Source organism: Magnolia sinica, chromosome 1, assembly GCF_029962835.1.
Source record: "Magnolia sinica isolate HGM2019 chromosome 1, MsV1, whole genome shotgun sequence".
Lineage (NCBI taxonomy): Eukaryota > Viridiplantae > Streptophyta > Magnoliopsida > Magnoliales > Magnoliaceae > Magnolia > Magnolia sinica.
In genome coordinates this window covers 40723832-40743517 of record NC_080573.1, presented here as the reverse complement: position 1 = coordinate 40743517, position 19686 = coordinate 40723832, and the positions used below count along the sequence as shown (strand labels likewise).

At 42.5% G+C, this 19686-nt stretch overlaps 1 protein-coding gene across 1 annotated transcript in view; it reads left to right on the top strand.

Annotated features, from left to right (window-relative positions):
* LOC131246644 (WD repeat-containing protein 26 homolog) overlaps nucleotides 1-19686 on the top strand; it is a 41075-nt gene that overhangs the window by 13330 nt on the left and 8059 nt on the right. The window contains exon 3 of the mRNA XM_058246988.1: nucleotides 3070-3171. Within this exon, the coding sequence (XP_058102971.1) occupies nucleotides 3070-3171 (102 nt within the window). The remainder of the gene's footprint in view (nucleotides 1-3069; nucleotides 3172-19686) is intronic.

Genomic DNA, 19686 nt, shown 5'->3' with positions numbered 1-19686 from the left:
AACGGCACGTTACATCCCCTATAAAGGCCATAATAGTCCCTTAATGGTCTATTACAGAACATATATAGGTTTTTCATACTTTTTAATCAACATTACGGGGCAGATACAAGTTTTTCGGGGGTTTTTTCAATAAATAAAAAATAAGAAAGAGAGACCGTAATGGCCGTTACGAGGCCGTAACAACCGTTATGCCCCGTATCGTAAAGGTAATGGTGGTGGCTGTTACGGCCACCGTTACCGTTACGGAACACCTTGGTCCCACCAACCAGCCGAAAGCAGCTATATTTGGCAGAACATTGTAGCTCCAAACAAATTTGGTGTGCCTCACCTGTTCTCGACAATTGGCAGCATGAATGATGGAGTGGAGAGAACAAACTGCGAAGGATCCAAATTTATCAACCTTCTAATGCATTCTATCTGGAGAAGAAGGAGACTGAAGGCAAACGTGAATACTGTCTAGTAGTGCCGCATACTTCTCCACTTCATTGTCATGAAGAAATCTCCTGCATGGGGGATTCCAAATAACCATATTACCTGAATAGGAGAAGCATCCAACCACCAATATAGAGGGGTCCGGGGCTAGACGATGTATCCTAAGGAAATCGACTTTGAGGGGCGGCGAGCCAACCCAAATGTCGTCCTAAAATAAAAGCTTGTTTCGTGGAGTGAATCCCTTTGCACAAAGCCTACAATCTGTAAAGAGTGGACTCCGTATTCCACCAATCTCCAATCAAACACCCATACTTACTTCTGATTACTTTCTTCCAAAGTGCTTCATCTTCATCATTAGATCTCCATAGCCATTTTCCAAGCAACGCCTCATTCATGCATTTGAGGTCTTCAATGCTAGTGCCTCCTTTATAGGATTTGCAAACTTCGTTCCACCCCATTAAGTGAAACTTCTTATCTTCCGCCCTTGCTATAAGAAGTCACGTATGATTTTCTCAAGTCTCAAGAGGACTAAGGCCAGGCATTTGAAGATGGACATGAAGTAAAGAGGGAGATTTGACATGGTTGCCTTTATAAGAGTGATGCGTCCACCAAGGGAGAGGTAGCGGCATTGCCACCTTGCCAAATAATTTTGGAATCTCACCACCATCTTGTACCAAAGGTGCTTCGCCGGTTTTCCCACACAAAGGGGAAGCTTCATGAAGGTGGATGGAAGAGCACCGCCCGTACATCCGAAGGATTCAGTGAAAAGCTCTACTTCTCTTGTGTCCATTTGCACACCAAATAATTTGCTTTTTGCAATGTTGACCTTTCAGCCGAGACAACTTCAAAGCAACGAATAGTAATTTTCAGATTATCCACTGTCCATGGAAGCGTCATAGAAAAATAGTGTGTCATCCGCGAATTGAAGATGGGAGATGGGGGATGACAAGCCTTCTACCTCGAAACTGCGAATGAGGCCCCTCGTTTGACCCTTGGCGAGCATAACCCCCAAGGCTTCAACCACAATAATGAAGAGGAGGCAATAAAGGGTTGCCTTGCCAGAGGCCTCTAGAAGATTTGAATAATCCTTTGAGGAATTTGTTGAGGAGCACCAAGAAATGGGCCGAGCTAACACAAGAATGGATCCAGGATTGCTATTTTTTGCCACACTCGATACGGAGATGCATATAGTTGAGGAAGTCCCAATCGACATGATCAAACCCCTTTTCCAAATCCAACTTGCAAACGATACCCTTTAACCCCCTCTTATGTGTAGAGTCAAGGCACTCATGAGCAATCAAAGCACTGTCAAGGATTTGCCTACCTGGGACGAAGGAATTTTGATGATTCGAGATGACGATTTTGATGACATTACGAAGGCGAGTTGCCAAGACCTTCACTAAGATTTTGTGAGGCCCTCCAATTAGGCTAATAGGTCGAAAGTCCCTTAATGATTCAACCCCCGAACATTTTGGGCTTATGGCAATGTAGGATGCACCAATATCAGTCGATAGTTGACCTTTGGCGAAGAATTATGACATGAAACCCATAATGTTATCTTTGAAAAATTCCCCGAAGACCTGAAAAAAAGCCATCGGGAAGCCATCGGGCTCTAGGGCCTTGTCACTTCCCGAAGAGTTCACTGCCACTTTCACCTCTTGTAGAAATGGTAATTCAAGGGAGTGAGCGTCTTCAACCGAGAGCCGCTTAAATGGTAGATAATCAAGATTTGGGCATCTCAATTCCTCCTTCGAAAGGAAGCGCTTATAATACTGGATAACCTCCTCAAAGAGGCTATCAATATCATCGACCCCGTTACCATTTATAAGGAGACTGCTGATTTTACTGGTTCTAGCTCGCGCTCTTTCAATGCTATGAAAGAACTTTGTATTCCTATCCCCTTAATCAAATGATTACTTGAACATTGTCTCCATTTGATCTTGTCTTTTGTGATTTTGGCTGCATAGTCTTGGATGAATAGGTGTGGGCCACACCACATACAACAATTTAGAGGGGTTATCCTCCCATTAAAACATTCATAATCATTTATTGGGCCCATCGAGATGTGGTTCATAATCTTGTGTCCACTTGGATGAGGGGTCGGACCAATTTTCAGCTGCATCCAAAACTCAGGTGGGCCCCTCCAAGTGCTTTTATATGTTTTAGGCATGTCATCACATGGTTTTAGATGGTATGGCCCACCTGAGATCCATATACGGCTGATTTTTTGGATATCCTATAACCTAAAGGGGACCCATCAAATGCACGGTGTTGATGTTCAACACACATCACGGTGGGGCCCACACAGCTTGACCTCATGGGTAGTTCCCATGAGGTCGATCGGATAATACCATTTCCCATTATATATATATATATATATATATATATATATATATATATCAGAAATTTTCTTTAGTAATTGAAGTATCTGTGTGTGTGTGTGTGTGTGTGATTGTTCTGGTTTCTTCCTAGTGTGATAAGCCCTTCAACAGGCCCCATTATTTATTCAGAAATTTCTCCTCTATTTTCCCTCAACAATCAACCTCATGTGTGTATATGTTTTTAACAGTTGCAGTTTCCACCCTCATTTGCAAACTGTAGTTGTCTTTCTTCTAACTTGTTTCGCCTATGGAACAGGTACTGCAAGCACACCTTGATGAAGTATGGTTTTTGCAGTTCTCAAATAATGGGAAATATTTAGCTTCATCATCTAATGACTACTCTGCAATTATATGGGAGGTAACCCTTTTGTCCTCATCTCTCAAAAAACTCTTTTTCCTCAAATGTTCTTAAGGAACTCTTCAATCTTCTGTTTATTTTTTATTTTATTTTTTGTGTCCTTAAACTCAGTCACGTTCTTGTTCCTTCGCTTGCTATTGGATGCACTTTTGCATTGTAGACGCTGAAGTTTTACTCCCTTTGCTTTCTTCCCGTGCTTTGAGGTGACATGTCTACTTGGGTTTTGATTCTCTCTCTCTCTCTAATAGTTTTTATATAAGAGGTTTGCTAAACCTAACTTAGAGACTTGTATTGACCTGCCCATCTAGGCACCAAAAACACATGCCAATACAGCACATGTGCTCCGAGCAGTCCTTAGGTGATTGACTCTGTGTAGATGCTCTTGCCGAAAATTAGAATCTATCAAGTGACAACAGTGTGTAAACAAATGTACCTCTATAGAAAAATTTGTTTAAGGCATTCGTTTGTTTCATACACCTTGGCCCACATGATGTTTAGACTTGTTTGGGATAGAAAATCATCATTGTGGTCCACCAGATGGACCGTTCTAATCCTGCACATGTGGGTCAAGGGAGTAGATGAGCAAGGTTATACTTGGACTTAATGAACCTCTATATACAATTCATCACCATCATAATAGCCTTCTCAAATGTCTATAATTGATCACCTCTACTTCAAAAAATAAAAATAAAATAAATAAATAAATAATTGATCGCCTCTCATAAACTTGGATAGATTGTTTTTCCTCATGTTGGCAAGTTTTGTGTAATTTATTCTCAGTCATTGCTTTTTATTTGCAATGATAAATAAAATCTATTAGAGGAAAATGAGAGAGCTTCATAATATAAGGGCAGAAACATGCATGTGGTGCTACATTAAGTGATAGAATCTGACTAAAGAATTGTATTTGCAAAATGGTAGGAAGACCATTCTGCTGTACCATTTTATTGTTAAGGCTGTCAGTGAATGAGTTTATTCTCCATGCTCATGATAAAACTGAAACATCTCACCCTGTGCATAAGATTGAATGGAAAACACACCTATGATTGGACCCACAACTGATCATATGATTGTGTTTTGGGAGTCCTTCAGGATATGTTTGGACACTACCCTGTACTAAGGATGGAATTAATGATGGCAGGCTGTTACCCATTTTGTTGAAGGAGTGAAGCAGAGCCATCTGGTGCAGCCCCTTAGGTGCAGTGGGAGCAACTGAATGCCGCCATCCACACAATCCACTGCAAAATGAGAATTTGATGATAACTGGTAGATCCATTATCCTTCCATTTGCATTTGGATGGATGGATGGACACCAGCGCCCATCTGCATCTGGCAGATGTCCCAAACAGATGATTAATCCACAAGGGAGTGAGAATGACTGTGCCACTAGTGGCTTTGAGGCTATATTCTCTACCAGTGTCAGGTTCTGCTCCCAACATCGATGCTGGGAAAAATACAAAACATACTATTAGCTCAAGGATGATATAACTCTGCACTGTAAAATCGCAAGGAAATTGCTTGGATGCCACAATAATGAGAGATGTGGTGAAGTTTCCAATCCAAGCATCATCAAAAACATAAATTGTTCTTCAAGGTTGATTGCTTGGTGGTTTTCTTTTGCTTTAACATATGCACAAAAAAAAAAAGAAAAAGAAAAAAAAGAATAAGAAAAAAAGAAAGAACAAAAAATGAATAAAATTGTTGTGGATAACTCAGTCAACCATTAGCTCAACCAAAACAAATAAGTAATTCTACTATCTACTGTTAAATGTCTCATTGAAAACAAACCATTGTAAGTTCAATAGGGGTGTGGCAGGTGCCTGATGATTACCTATAATTAGAGCTGGGCATGGGATGACTTGACTCGACTTGACAGACTCGATTCGTTCAGACTAGACCCAAACCGAGAGGGTGAATCGATCCGAACCAAGTAGACTTCGTCCAATCTGAACTCAAACCGAGTCGAGTTTGGATCACCTAGTAACTTGACTCAACCCGAAAACCGACTTGGTACTGACTTGACTCGATCCGAAACCTGACTCGTGCATTAAAAAAAAAAAAAAACCAGATTTGACCTTTCAAATCTAAGATGTCATATAGCTGATGGAGAAGCTGCAATTCCGGCAGGTGCACTTAGGTTCTGAGCTGTGATTTCAGCCCATGGATACCTGCCACACCTGACCCGACTTGGTGCTGACTCGACCCGACTCGGTACCTGTGACCGGGTCAGACTTGGTCCGGGTTAGTCTTGGTCAGACCCAGACTTGGATCGGGTCAAGTCTACCTTGGTCTGACTCGACTCGATACCCAACTCTTAACTTGGTCTGACTCAACTCAATGCCCAACTCTACCTATAATACCTAGTCGCATATGCTCAACATGGTATGTTGGACACAACATGATAACGATACTTGTACAGTTGTACTGGATACTCATAGGAAGTGTATTAACTAGATCCTAATGTATTAGTATTCAATTCATCATCATCGTCATCATCTAAGCCTTATCCCAATTAGTTGGGGTTGGCTATTGAATCCTGTTCTGCCATGCCATGCTATCATATTAGTATTCCAATGATTATGGAACAAATATGAAGAAAAACTTGGATTCTTGGTAATTTGGTCTTTTTTTTTTATCTTTATTGGATGTTGAGGGGTAGTGTAGGTATTTTATGTTTAATTTTGGGGGTAATTTAGCTATGTTTCTTCTTGGGAGTCGTTTGGCACCATCCTAAATTTTGGGCATTTGGGAATTGAAATCCAGGATTTGTAAAATTGGGGTTATTTGGCACCCTTGAAAATCCTGAATTTCAATTCCAGGGTGGTTCAAAATCTAGGATGTTGATGTTCACCCTTTTCCAATTCTAAGGGAGACCTCTAGCTTGCAAAAGTCATCTCCAACAACCATAACTACAATTTTCTCCTTTCTTAAGGTATTCACATTCAGTCACACTACTGATTTTTTTTCGGTCACTTTCACTCCATGATGATAGGATGCTACAAAAATCAAGGCTATGCAATCATTGTGCGCCACTCCATAGGAAAAAAAATAATTACCCAAAAAAAATATATTATTTAGTTTTAAATATGAAATTAGTGGGCCCATTTTTGTAGGCCACCAAAAGCTTCGAATTACCTTATTTTTGGGCCAAGGCTGTCTTACAATGGGCTTAGTGCAATAGTTGTCTTATGTTCTGTAGGTATGCTTGTGTACATGTGTATATATGTAAATGCATGATCGAGTGTACGAATGTGTGTATGAATGCACACAGGTCATTTGGGTCACTACAAAATTCAGTGGTTTCTCTTTTAAATCTGTGATATGTGTGAAAATGTGAGTACATGTGTAAATACGTGAGTGCATGCGTGCTCGAGTGTGTGCATGCGTATATGAATGCATACAAGAATTTAGGGTCGCTATAGTTGTTTTGGAACTATGCTAATTATTGGGTGGCCAAACCTTTGAGGTATGTTTTTCATCTTAAAAAATATGGATTGATTCATAGTTTTTAGAGAAAGGATGTATCATTCTTTATTTTGAGAGATGAAAAAAAGAAAGGGCCCTCTGACCAGATGGTATGCAAATAGATATTTGGAAGTGTATGGGAGATGTTGAGTCGTTTTGGTTGACTAAGTTGTTCAACAAGATTATAAGATCAAAGAAAATGAAGAGTATAGTGATACCAATTTATAAAAAATAAATGAGATTTAAAAAGCTGTATTGGGCTTGTATCTAATCACAGACAAATATTGTTAGAGGCTATGAAGGAGAGTTTTTTTTTTTTTTTTTTTTTTTTTTGGGGGGGGGGGGGTTTTATCGTACTAATGTGGTTGGAGATAGGGCTTTTCAGAGCTTGTTAAGGAGTGGTGGAAAAGCCCTTTGAGCCTACTAGTTAACACAGGCTTCACTTTGTGTCAAAAGCTAAAGTTGCTCAAGGGGAAGTGAAATGCCTGATAATAAGACAAGCGTCGAAGCCGAGAGCATCCTAACTGAAATACAAGTGCTCGATCTAAAGGAAGAAGGGTGTGGTGACTAATGAGGAAAGGCAAAGGCGAGTGAAGTTGTTGGCAGGACACTCGAGTCACCTTAAAATGGAGGCTGTTGAGACAAAAAAATGATGAAAGACTGAAGTGAGGAAGATTGAAATTAAGAAAGAGAATTGAAAAAGAAGAAGGATGAAATGACTTAAGGGTGGTTTGCGCGGGTCTGCGCAACAGATATCCGTTGCGCGGGACCGCGCAACCAAAACAGCCGTTGCGTGGGTCCGCGCAATGAGTTTTAGGAATGATTCTTTACAAAAATGCCTTAAACACTGAAGGGTGGGTCCCCTGGCTCCAAAATCGAGATATCACACGTGCGAGGGCCTATAAATACCCCATCCCCTCCTTCATTTGGAGGGATTAAAGATTTTTGAGAGGAAGCGGAGCAAGGAGAAAGATCGAAGGTGAGAGAGAGAAGGCTACGGTGGTTTGCGTGGGTCCGCGCAACCGACATCCATTGCGCGGGTCCACGCAACCAGACTGCCCTGCAGTTTGTGAAGATAAAGGGCTATTATGTTGCCGAAATGGTTGAAGTATTCAAGTTCCCTTTGTTCAAGTCTAAAGGAGAATAATCAGCAGAAGAGCATATTCCTCCTAAGTCCTAGGAGATGACTGAAATCACTGACGAAATGTTGCCGAATTTAATATTTGACTATGATAGTTGAACTCATAATAATTCCTTTATTCCGAGTAATCTATCTTAGAATCAAGGGATACTAGAAGGGTGTAAATGAACTCAGTATTAATAAAGTGTGATGATCGTTTTAAATACTCTTTCTCTGTTGTGTTTAAATAAGATAATCTCCCAAATCAAATGCATTTGTTTCTTGTTCGAAACAAAATGGTGACTCTGCTGGGGAATTATTTATCTTGTTTAATATTAGCAGTGAAATCGTTATGAAACTTTCATCATAGTTTGCGACTCCACTAGGGATCGAACCCAGAATCTCTGGTTTCGCAGACCACTGACTACAATCATGTTTCGTGTTTGAAGGTCTCCGCATCTGATTACAACCTACTACTCATGGCAACTTCCGTAAGAAAGGTGAACTTCCGATTCACTCCGACCGGGTTCGTGATAGAATACACACCGAATCAAATTCCGAAGCACATGACTCGAATCCCTACGAGTGGAAATAGCATGACTCGGCTAACAACTGGGGTTGTATCTGCTTCGCCTCAACCATTGGGGGGCGATGAAGGCTGGACTATTGTAACATCTCGTAAGACGAGAGCACGAAATGCAAGAAGCTCTAGAATGAATCAGCCTTTGCTAAGAGTCAGAGGGCCGATAACACGTAATGCAGTCCAAAGGAATCCCGAACTCGCTCCTCCGGCGATATATCCCGAACGAATAACCCCGCAATTGACAGCGCATGACTTCCCAGCTTTGAGCGCCCCAAGAGTCAAATGGACGAGAGAGCAGAAAGGAAAAGCGCTGGTAGTCAGTTCACCAATGTCCGTGCCGCCCCAGACAAGTTCGCTAGTATCAGTATCGCCCCAATCGATTAATGATGTTGGGAGCATAGAAAAGTCCAATGAGACCCCATTCTCTCCCCTCTTCGTGAGTCCCATTACATTAGCATATTCGTGCTCTACTCCAACTACTGCTTCGTCAAAGAGTGGAGAAGCTGCAATATATATGGCCGGGACGAACCCAGAATGTAGAGCGACTATGGAGGATCGTATCAATGAAATGGCAGAATCCCAAAGTGCATTAATGGAAGAATGAAGAAACCTCAGAGAGGCCCTGACGACCCTTGCACATAATATAGCCCAGATGACGGTCCCCTAGAGTACAATGAATGGACAAGAAAACCAGCCTGATGGCCTCCAACCACAGGGGGCAGGGTCACTGGGGTCCGTTCTAGCAGCAAGAACTGTGACACAAGATGAGGTGAGACAAGTGGTTGAAGAAGCTGTTAGAGTAGAAAGAGAATGCGAAAATACTGGTCGTTTTAGATATCGAATGCCGTATCCAAGGGAGGTAGAAGATATTCCATATCCATCCAATTTCAAGCATCCGGATCTTCAAAAGTTTAACGGGGAAGGATCTCTAGAGGAACATTTAATGCACTTCATCACTAGCATGGGAAATTTTTCTACAATACCGCAGTATTGCTTACGATTGTTCGGGTCCTCACTAACACACAAAGCATTTCGATGGTATTCTAGTTTGGCACCAGGGTCGATACGTACTTGGGAACAAATGCAGGAGGTTTTTATGTCAAACTTTTTCTCTTCAGAGCGCGATGTCAGTATTACGGAGTTGGCTTCCGTACGGCAGAGAGAAGGAGAACCGGTAGAAAAGTTTATAGACAGATGAAAAACATTGGGAGCCTCATGTAGGCAGTTATCGAAATAAAAAGAGCAGGTCAAAATGTGTCTGAATTCTATGGGGATAGGAATCGCGTTTAGGCTCACCAGCGCCGATATTAGAACTTTTCGCGACTTGGCTACTAAAGCTCACGCTTTGGAATTGATGACTCGTAAGATGCTAGTGTTCCACGATGAGATAGCTAGGAGGGTATCCTGCAGAATGGCCGTAAATGCTATCGATCGTGACAAAAGAGGCAAAGATACAAGGGACTTGAGGGAAAAGAGGCCGGACCAAAGAGAAGAATGGAGCCAGTCAAGGAGTAGATACAGTGGAAAGAGACCCAGGATGCTCAGTTCTCATGAGGGATTCGTGTTTGACAAGGAAGATGTCGTCCATATGATGAACCAACTGTTAAAAGCCGGCACGATAGAATTACCAGAGCCCAAACGCCCTGAAGATGTGACAAGAACCAAGGAAAGACATTTTTGTCGCTATCATCGCTTGGTGGGACATCCAACAGAGAATTGCTATACACTAAAATGTACAATACATCGGATGATAGATAGGGGTGAAATAGTACTTGGTAAAGAAAAAGAAAGGGGTACCATGGCGATAGTAAATGTGCATACAATCCGAGGAAAAGCTCGAGATGTGAATGAGAAGGAAGATTGTAAAACGCCAAAGAAGGTAGCAATGATTACATTACGATCGGGTAAGAAGATAATAAGTCCTGTGAAGCAGAAACCAGAAATTACTGGGAAATAAGTCATTGAAAGGCAGAACAATGATGGCGAGAAAGAAAAGAAGAGCGAAGTGGCGAAAGTGACTTATGATGTAGTAAGTCATTTGAAGGGTATATCGGCTCGATTAAGTGTTTATGATGCACTTAAGCTATCAGAAGAATTTCGACAGAGCTTGGTTCAAGCATTGTCCGATCACGACATTAGAGAAACTTTACTAGCAGAATTAGAGCATGAAGAACACGATGAACAAGAAAACTGTCTACCAGTCGTTTCCTTCTCTGATGACGATTTGATCTGCAAAGCAGAGCATAACAGGTCGCTGATGATAGAAGGTCATATCCGTGGGAAGAAAGTCAAGCGGATCATGATAGACAATGGGTCTACGGTGAACCTCTTGCCACTCTTGATGTTGAGTAAATTGAATTACCGTCGTTCAGATCTACGCCCTAGTGGAATGATGATACAAGGCTTTAATCAAGATGGGCAACACGCACTTGGTAAGATTACAATAGTGCCGGACATAGGAGAACTGACTACCGATGTCGTGTGTCATGTTATAAATGTAGCAACAATACAATCTTCTGCTAAGAAGGCCATGGATACATCAGTATAACATTATACCCTTTACTCTGCATCAGTGCTTCAAATACTGTATAGATGGAATACAGTATAAAGTAATGGCCGATGCAAAGCTGTATACCGAGGCCGAGTCCTTTGCAGACGCCAGTTACTATAAAGGGTTTGCTATAGAGGAGAGAGAATGATGAAAGCAAGGTCCTAAAGGACATTCAAGTGAATGTGATCAAAGAAAAAACAAAAAGGGCAGAATCATTCGAAACTGCAGAAGCAAAGAAGAAATTCTACTTTGTGCCGAAACATCTGAGGCAGCCAGGGCAACCGCCATTAACCTTGTTTATCATCCGAACAGTTGAAAATTTTACAGTCTAATTACACAATGCGACTGCCGTATGTTGAAAGGTATGTTGAAAGGAATAAACCATTTTTGGCCGCTCTAGGGAGATTTCAGGTTGAGGCGAGCATAAAATACCCTGAACCAATAGAATTTTATGTTTCAGAAGAAGCAAAGGCAGGAGAAGAAACCGAGAATAATGTGTGCCATGGTAGGCTGACGCCATAAGATCTTAAAAAATATAGTCCGGCAAGTAAGAAGATTATGAAAAACATGGGTTTCGATTATGAAGAACCCACTGGCTTGAACCATGGGAAGGGAATTCAAATCCCTATTGGAATCGATCAGGATAAGCGAAGAAAATTTCAAGGAGTGGGGGTAGACTCATCAGTGAATATGATTACAGCCGTGTAGTCTTTTGCGGCAATGCACAGCTTCAATGTCTCTAAGGAGAAAGAGTTGATTAAACAAACGCAAAGGCAATTCCGTCCGGACTTGGTTCCCTTGATAGAAGAAGCAATGAATAAGTTGATACAGGTCGAATTTATCAGGGGGGGTCAAGTATATGGAGAGTGCCACATTGATCCTATGGTGCGTAAGCATGGATCCTGATTGAAATAAAAGTAACGTCAGTACATCAGTTTGTAACAGATGATGATAATGTGAAAATAAGCCTGGGAGAGTTGGATTTGCTTGATGAAGAATACTTGACCGCCCAACAGTAATCGCAATCATATCAGGGGGCAAATTCAAGTCTAAATAGGACAGGCTGTACATCATAAAAGAGGTATACTCCAATAGGGAAAACAGAATCGTATATCGATCAATGCTCGCCTTGTCAAAAGATATTGTTCCTGAAGACACTACTGATTTTGATCCAGAATATCATCAGAATAATGATTCTGAATCAAAAGGGGAAAAGAATAGATCATGGCCATGTATCATCTGATGAATGAATAAAGAAGAAGTTCGCAAGCATATCAAGACTATGTACTAGCAAATATTGCAAAAGGGAAGTGAACATCACCATCATCAAGCGAGCCCTACAAAATTCTGTCTGAAATTGATACCGTCACCAAGCCGGTATATTAGGAACAACACAGACGGACAGATGGGTATAATCGAAGATATTAGTAGAAGTGGTGATGTATCAATTTCAGACAGAGATGTCTATCATCCTTACAACAACTAATCATACCTATCATTGTCTTCTAAGGCATTTTAAGGCAGCCTAGTCAAGCCAATGGCCAATCGCGCATAAGGCCTATCAAGATCGCCATTCGGGTAGCGGTGAGAAGCCAGTGGCCCTAAAAAGCCGTGAAGGCCATCGTACGCATACTCATGCGGGCAGCTGACGGAGTCAGTGACCAAAAGTCTAAGAAGGCCAAAAGTCCTCAATGACCAGTCACGTGTAACTCCCATGCCGTCTATATAGCTTTCCGGCAGCGTCACGAGGAATGGAGGAAAATGCCCTCCCGTGAATGGGCTCGACCTTGCAGACGAAGAAAATGAGGGCCGCAGTGTGAGCTTTAGATAGGCCAACCGTGCGTAAGACCCCCCAGATCTACGGCTTGATTTCAGTACTAACTCATGAGGAAGGGCTTAAACTTACTCATTGACGGACTGGCGGCCCTAGATTTGGTACCCCAAAGGTCGCCTTGTGCGCCCCGTGAACTCTAGAGAGTTACTGCGGCCAACCCTGTGCGTAATTCCAACCGAGTTCACGGCCCCGGTAGCTTCATTGGGCCCCTCTGATGGATCGTGGTTTGTGAACTCCATAGGCTGTGAGAAGTCCAGTGAACTCTTAAGAGTTACAGAGGCCATCACGTGAGACCCGACTCCACTACTCAAGAGCTTAAACTGTTTAACTAACTGAATTAAAATCTAGCACCGCCAATAAAAAAATATATAAATAAATGAAGTCACATAGGAAATCCCGCACTAAAATGCATAAAATACTAGTGTTTATATTAATCCATCAGTCAATAATTATGCTAAGATTACTGCATAGACAACATGTTCGGAATAATGTGTGATGTAGAAATGCATGAAAGAGATCACTGAAAATCATCACTGAAAATCAAAAGAGATTACTTGTTCAAAAAGCATATATACAAAAGGAATTACGTGCTTAAAGTTCTTCTATAATTCCCACTATCCTCGTATACTTTTGCAAGTCTTCTTTTAATTGCATCTGAGCTGCAACGTGCTTTGACTTTTCCTCGAGTATGATCTTTGCTTGGTCAGGAAGACCAGCCAGTTTATCTTCCAAGGATGCAATCATCTCTTCGCTCTTGAGCAGCTCTGGATTCTCAGTGTTGATAGACTGAATATTGATTTGAATCTTTTCCTCAATCTCCTTTATGGATAGTTCCTTCTCGTGACCTTTCAATTCTAGCTGCGAGATCTCTTCCTTCAGAGCAGCGATGCGGTCTTGAATAATCACTCTGTCATCAGTATAGATCTTCAGTTGTTCTTGAAGAGCTAGTTGTTCCTGGTCAAATTTAGAGATAGTGGAAGCAATGAGAGAAGCCTTTTCCTTAGACAGAGTTAATTGCTTCCCATACTCCAGAATCTCGGGAGCAATTGTAACATTCTCCACTGATGCCAAGGAGATTATTGAATCGCGAAATTTGAGAAGGGAATTGCACAGAGCAGAGATGTTGATTTTTGCCATTCTCACAGAACTTTCCAGAATTTCAATGGCAATGTCCAGGTCTGACCACTGTTTAGGATCTTTAAAGATGTGAATTATCGCTGACAAAGAATTCTTCATTAAAAGCATCTTGTGGACGGGGATCTTCGCAAGAGATGACAGCTCGGAAGCAATGGCCACGGACTCAGAACATGCCGCTCCACTGCGAGGAGTCCCTGTAGTATGAAGAAGGAAGAAGGAAGAAAGCTAAGATAAGCAAATACAAATTAGAAGATGTACAGTTCCTAAAAATCAATGTATATATACTTGCCGCAGAAATGTGACTAGCGAGAGGAGGGATTTCTTGGACTGTAGAGGGGCCGACTCCTAACATGTCAGCGAAAGAAGGCGCTCTGGCCTCTATGCTTGAATCTCTGGTAGTAGGAGTAGGCCTCTATAGGGAAGATAATTTCACGGGCTGCCCTTTTTGGTGCTGTCAATGGAATTGGAGGGACCCTTGGTGAAGTCCCTGGTGCAGTTGGAGGAGGGTTTAAGGAAGGAGTATCGCCCATTTCAATATTAGCAACATGAGCGCCTGAAATAAAGATACGGCAATGATGATGAGATAATAATCGCTAAATATGCATATAAGTATCTAAAGAACTTAAAAATAAAAATAAAAAAAATCCATTACCAGGTGAATATCCGTATTCCTCATAATCTAAGGGTTCTTCTTCTTCCTCAATTGTTGCAGTAGACTTTGCAGGAATGTTGGTACTGGGAAGGATTTCGGAAGCAATAGGAGGGTGTTCTTTTTCAAGATTTTCAGCAATTACATCCTCCTCATCTATATTGACTTCTCCTTCCTCGAAATTATCATCTTTGTCCTTGTCGCTCGCGTCATCTTCATCATCCTCATATTCTATAGAGGCGGTACCCTCTGATGAAGAGGTCGAGCTTTCATCCTCTAAGTTCTCTTCATCCACTTCTTCAATTACGACTTGCTTTCCTTTATAAGAGGCAGCCCGACTACTTGCTGGTTGAGGCTCTCTCTTTGTGGGAACTGAAGGGGATGTAGATGTTGGCCTATCGCCTTCTCGAGGAATAGGTGGTGACGCCTGCAAGTGTGTACGTGATCTGGTCATAGGAGATGATGAGCTGGGAGGAGTAGGTTGTGCAGGAGGAGCTGGTTCATCTTGAACTGGTCCTTCCTGAGCTGTTGCGGTTTCTGCAAGAATAGGAGATGTTCCTTCAACATCTTTTGTGGCCCGACCGCCAAAGTCACGAGGGACTCCTTCAAATTCTGTCAAGACCCTGTGAGCAAACCAGCCATCCAGGGTATTAATGGGCTTCTTCTCACGGATCGGCTCTTCTATCGATATTTTTCTGTAAATCTCACTGTGATGAGATGCATGGCTCTTCTCCGGAATAAAGCCAATTCCGCCCTCAAATTTTCTGCCCCTCAGACTGGGTGGATGAAGAAAGATGGGGGAGTCCACTGGTAAACATTTGTTGATCAAGTACGACTGATGATCCCACCACCGCATCCAACTATATGAAGTGGGAACTATGCGGTCGCAATTGGGAATTATGAAGGAAGAATTAATGCGACCGCCTAGTAATTGCTTCCATATCGTGGCCCAATTGATAGGACCAGTTCCGTAGCAATGCATCTTTTTGGTGACCAATCCGCAGTCTTCCGGCACGGCTTGGTCATATAGCCGAATTGGCGAGCAAAGCGGTTGGGGTAGTAAGGCTCTAGCCAGAATTCTGTCCCTTCTCGGAGAGGTAGGCTGCAGGAGCGAATAGAGAGAAAGAAAGCTCTTTCCGCTACGGTAAGTGTTCCCTGATCCACCATGTCAGTGTCCTCAATGTAGCAATGGAGACGGAATTGGAAGAAGTCTATTTGATCATCATCTCGAATTTTATTGGCCACCCATTCGTATGACCTTTTGGCCATAGCCCTTTGCTGAAAGAACTAGAGTGGGAGACGCATAGGATGAACGTATGCCTTCTCTGGTGCTTCGAAGGTCCAGGGGAAGTAAACTCCCAACTAGTCGGTGAAATAGTGCCACGAAGTATATGTCGAGGAAGATCCACTGGTGGGGTTCTTGATGTGTGTGGCTATTTCTCCAAAGGCTCTGTAGATAGAGCATAGCACTGGAGGTGCAAGGGAATACTTTTGCCCCTCTGCCAGAGCACCGGCAACAACAAAGACTGGGAGGGGAATAGCATCTGCCCATTTGGAACTTGGAAGTGCTACGATGCTTAGCCAATAAGCTAGAAAAGCTGCGAGTTCCCCAAAAGAACTATAATCTGCTCTCTCCTTCATGTCATCACTCCTTGCAACGGCAGTTACGGAATCTGTAGGGAAAGATAAAAGGTTGGTGCGAAGGAATGTGTAATAGAAAAGGGAAAGTTGATTTCTGGGTTTGGAAATACCCGAGCATTCTAGAGAAGTGCGCCAACCACTGCAAAGGAGAAAGCTTATGGAAATTCGAAAATTTCCTCATCCCTCTAAAAAGTTCAATGGTAGTTTCAGAAATAGATGGTTTGCGATCGGGAGAAGATACAAATGCCAGTTCTCTATTTGACGGAATAAATTCGTCATAGAATTTGCCTGTTAAAGGAAGGCCTGCTATTCGATGCAGTTCCCAAAGTGTGATGCTCATCTCCCCAAATGGTAGGTGGAAAGAGTTGGTAGTAGGTGACCAGTATTCAAGAAAGCCCTTGATCACAGTGGGCTCCTTATAGAAGTATTTAGATGTAACTTCTATGGCATCGTATAGGCCAACCTTGGCAAGTGTACTTGCATGCTTCTTTAAGACTGCTTGTGCCCAATTGGAATAATAGTGTCGAGAAATCAACAGACCTCTTGTTCGGAAATCTTCCGGTCCCCAGAGTTGATCGCGATCTCTGAAGTGCTGTCTGATGGTCTCGTAAAAATACGTAGGAAAGAGGTTATGTGGACTATGAAAAGGGGCCAAACAGATCATGGGGTGGCCTTCCTCAATACTTTGTCGTGGCTTGTGCGCTTGTAATCTCCCCTCGAGAATGCGCGGTTCTCTCGTCGCCCACGAAGCAGTGTACATCAGCTTTTCTCCATCTATGTAATCCTTCGGCTCGCAGTCAAGGATGGATTGATGGCGATGCACATTGATGGGAATCACCGTCATACCTTCTGAGTGAGGGTTGTCAAACTTCATAATACCCTCAATGACTCGAACCGAGTCCCACGAATTTTGGAGCTTCTTCTTATTGTGCTCCTTCTTCTTCTCTTCAAATTCCTTTGACTTGTTTCGGTGAGTCTTCTTTGAGCGTGAAGCAGGAGGAGTATCTTCTCGGGGAGGGGGCCTTTGGCTATCTGTGTGGATGTGAGCGGTTGTCTTCAACCATTCATCCCAGTCATACTCGCGACCATGCTTCGGAGGCCGCTCTAAGTTTCCCATTGTAATGGCTTGATGAATAGGAGATGGTAGTGATTCAATTCGGTCAATAAAATCAAAAGTTGGAAGCACTGGTTCTTTGAAATATGCGGGATTGCGGGCTGTGGTTTTAGTGTGTTTGGCAAGTGGTTGATTCGAAGAAGGAGAGGGGCGGAAGGAAGATGAATCTGGTAGGTCTTGATGAGAAGGTTGGTCAGTAGAGGGGTCCATAATGCGGTATGTTCGCTTAGTACGGGCCATATTGATCAGAGAATTGGGGACTTGAAGGTAATTGAAGAAAAGTTCCAAAGGAAACTTGTCTATGTTCTGGGAAAGATTAAAAGCAGAAGAAATGTTAAGCCCTTGGTTGCGCGGGACTGCGCAATGGAAGTCACTTGCGCGGAGCGGTGCAACTCTTGAAGGCCTTGCGCGAACGAGCTAGTCGTTGCGCGGAGCCGCGCAACGAATATTGGTCGCGCGGAAGAGAATTGGAGTGACGAAGGTTCGCTACAGGCGGAGGCAGAATGCAAATAAAGGAGGATTCGGAGTATTTATATACCCAGGGGCCGAGTATGATGCACGGGTTTCCTTTGCGTAGACCCGCGCAAACCCTGTAAAAGGGGATTATTTTGATCCTCTTTCTTTGATTTTTGGGGAAACAAAGAAAGGATCAAGGGGGCGTCTGTTGAGACATAAAAAAATGATGAAAGACTGAAGTGAAGGAAGATTGAAATTAAGAAAGAGAATTGAAAAAGAAGAAGTATGAAATGACTTAAGGGTGGTTTGTGCGGGTCTGCACAATAGATATCCGTTGCGCGGGACTGCGCAACTAAAATAGCCGTTGCGCAGGTCCGCGCAATGAGTTTTAGGAATGATTCTTTACAAAAAAGCCTTAAACACTGAAGGGTGGGTCCCCTGGCGCCAAAATCGAGATACTACACGTGCGAGGGCCTATAAATACCCCCTCCCCTCCTTCATTTGGAGGGATTGAAGATTTTTGAGAGGAAGCGGAGCAAGGAGGAAGATCGAAGGTGAGAGGGAGAAGGCTACGGTGGTTTGCGTGGGTCCGCGCAACGGCGCGCAACCAACATCCGTTGCGCGGGTTCGCGCAACCAGACTGCCCTGCAGTCTATGAAGATAAAGGGCTGTTATGCTGCCAAAATGGTTGAAGTCTTCAAGTTCCCTCTGTTCAAGTCTAAAGGAGAATAATCAGCAGAAGAGCATATTCCTCCTAAGTCCTAGGAGATGACTGAAATCATTGACGAAATGCTGCCGAATTTAATATTTGACTATGATAGTTGAACTCATAATAATTCCTTTATTCCGAGTATTGTATCTTAGAATCAAGGGATACTAGAAGGGTGTAAATGAATTTAGTATTAATAAAGTGTGATAATCGTTTTAAATACTCTTTCTCTGTTATGTTTAAATAAGATTATCTCCTAAATCAAACACATTTGTTTCTTGTTCGAAACAGAGGCAACGGTTAAGGGCTGTTTAGCTAAAAGAAGACGACTAGTAGCTAAAAGAAGACGACAAGAATACACAGTTCTTTCATAGTATCGCTAGTGTGAGGGCAAGAAACAACAAGATGGCTTGGTGGTGGAAGGAAAAAGGGTTGAAGACAAAGATTGGGTTAGTGCATCTAGTGTAGTTTTAGTCCAACTTGCTAAGAGGAGAAAAGTAGAGAAGACCTTGATTGGACAATTTGCTGTTTGAATAGCTCATGGATGTGGATGTTTAGTCTCTTGAAAATTTGATATTCAAGGAGTAAATCAAGACAACTGTTGATTCCTTGGGTAGGGACAAGGCACCGAGTCCAAATGGTTATCAATGATGTTCTATTAAATCTTTTAGGATGTAGTAAAAGGCTATGTGATGGACTTTGTAAAAAGAATTCTTCGAGAGAGGTCAGCTATCATTAGACATGGTGGCTTCATTCGTCCCTGTTATCTCGAAGAAAGGAGTAGAGAACTTAAAAGACTTAGGCCTATCAGTTTCATTAGAGGTCCTTATAAGATCCTTCTGAAAATTCTTGCATCCAAATTCAGGGTGGTATTGGCAAGCGTAATTTCAGAGAATTAATGAGCTTTTGTCACGAGTAGGCAGATTTCAGACCACATTTATAGCACACGAGTGGATCGACTTAAGACACAAGGAAGGTAGCACGGGAGTAGCATGCAAATTGGACATTGAGAAGGCATATGATCACGACGATTGGGGGTTTCTTGACTATATGCTAGAAAGAATAGGATGTAGAGGTAAATGGAGAGGATGGATATGAGAATGTGTAACGTCGATTGCAATTTTTGGTGTTAGTAAACGGAATGCCGAAAGGATTTCCCAGGGCATCAAGGGGCCTAATGCAATGGAACTGGCTTTCACCGGTCCTGTTTGTGTTGATAGCGGAGGCTTTAAGCAGAATGGTAATAAAAGGGCAGG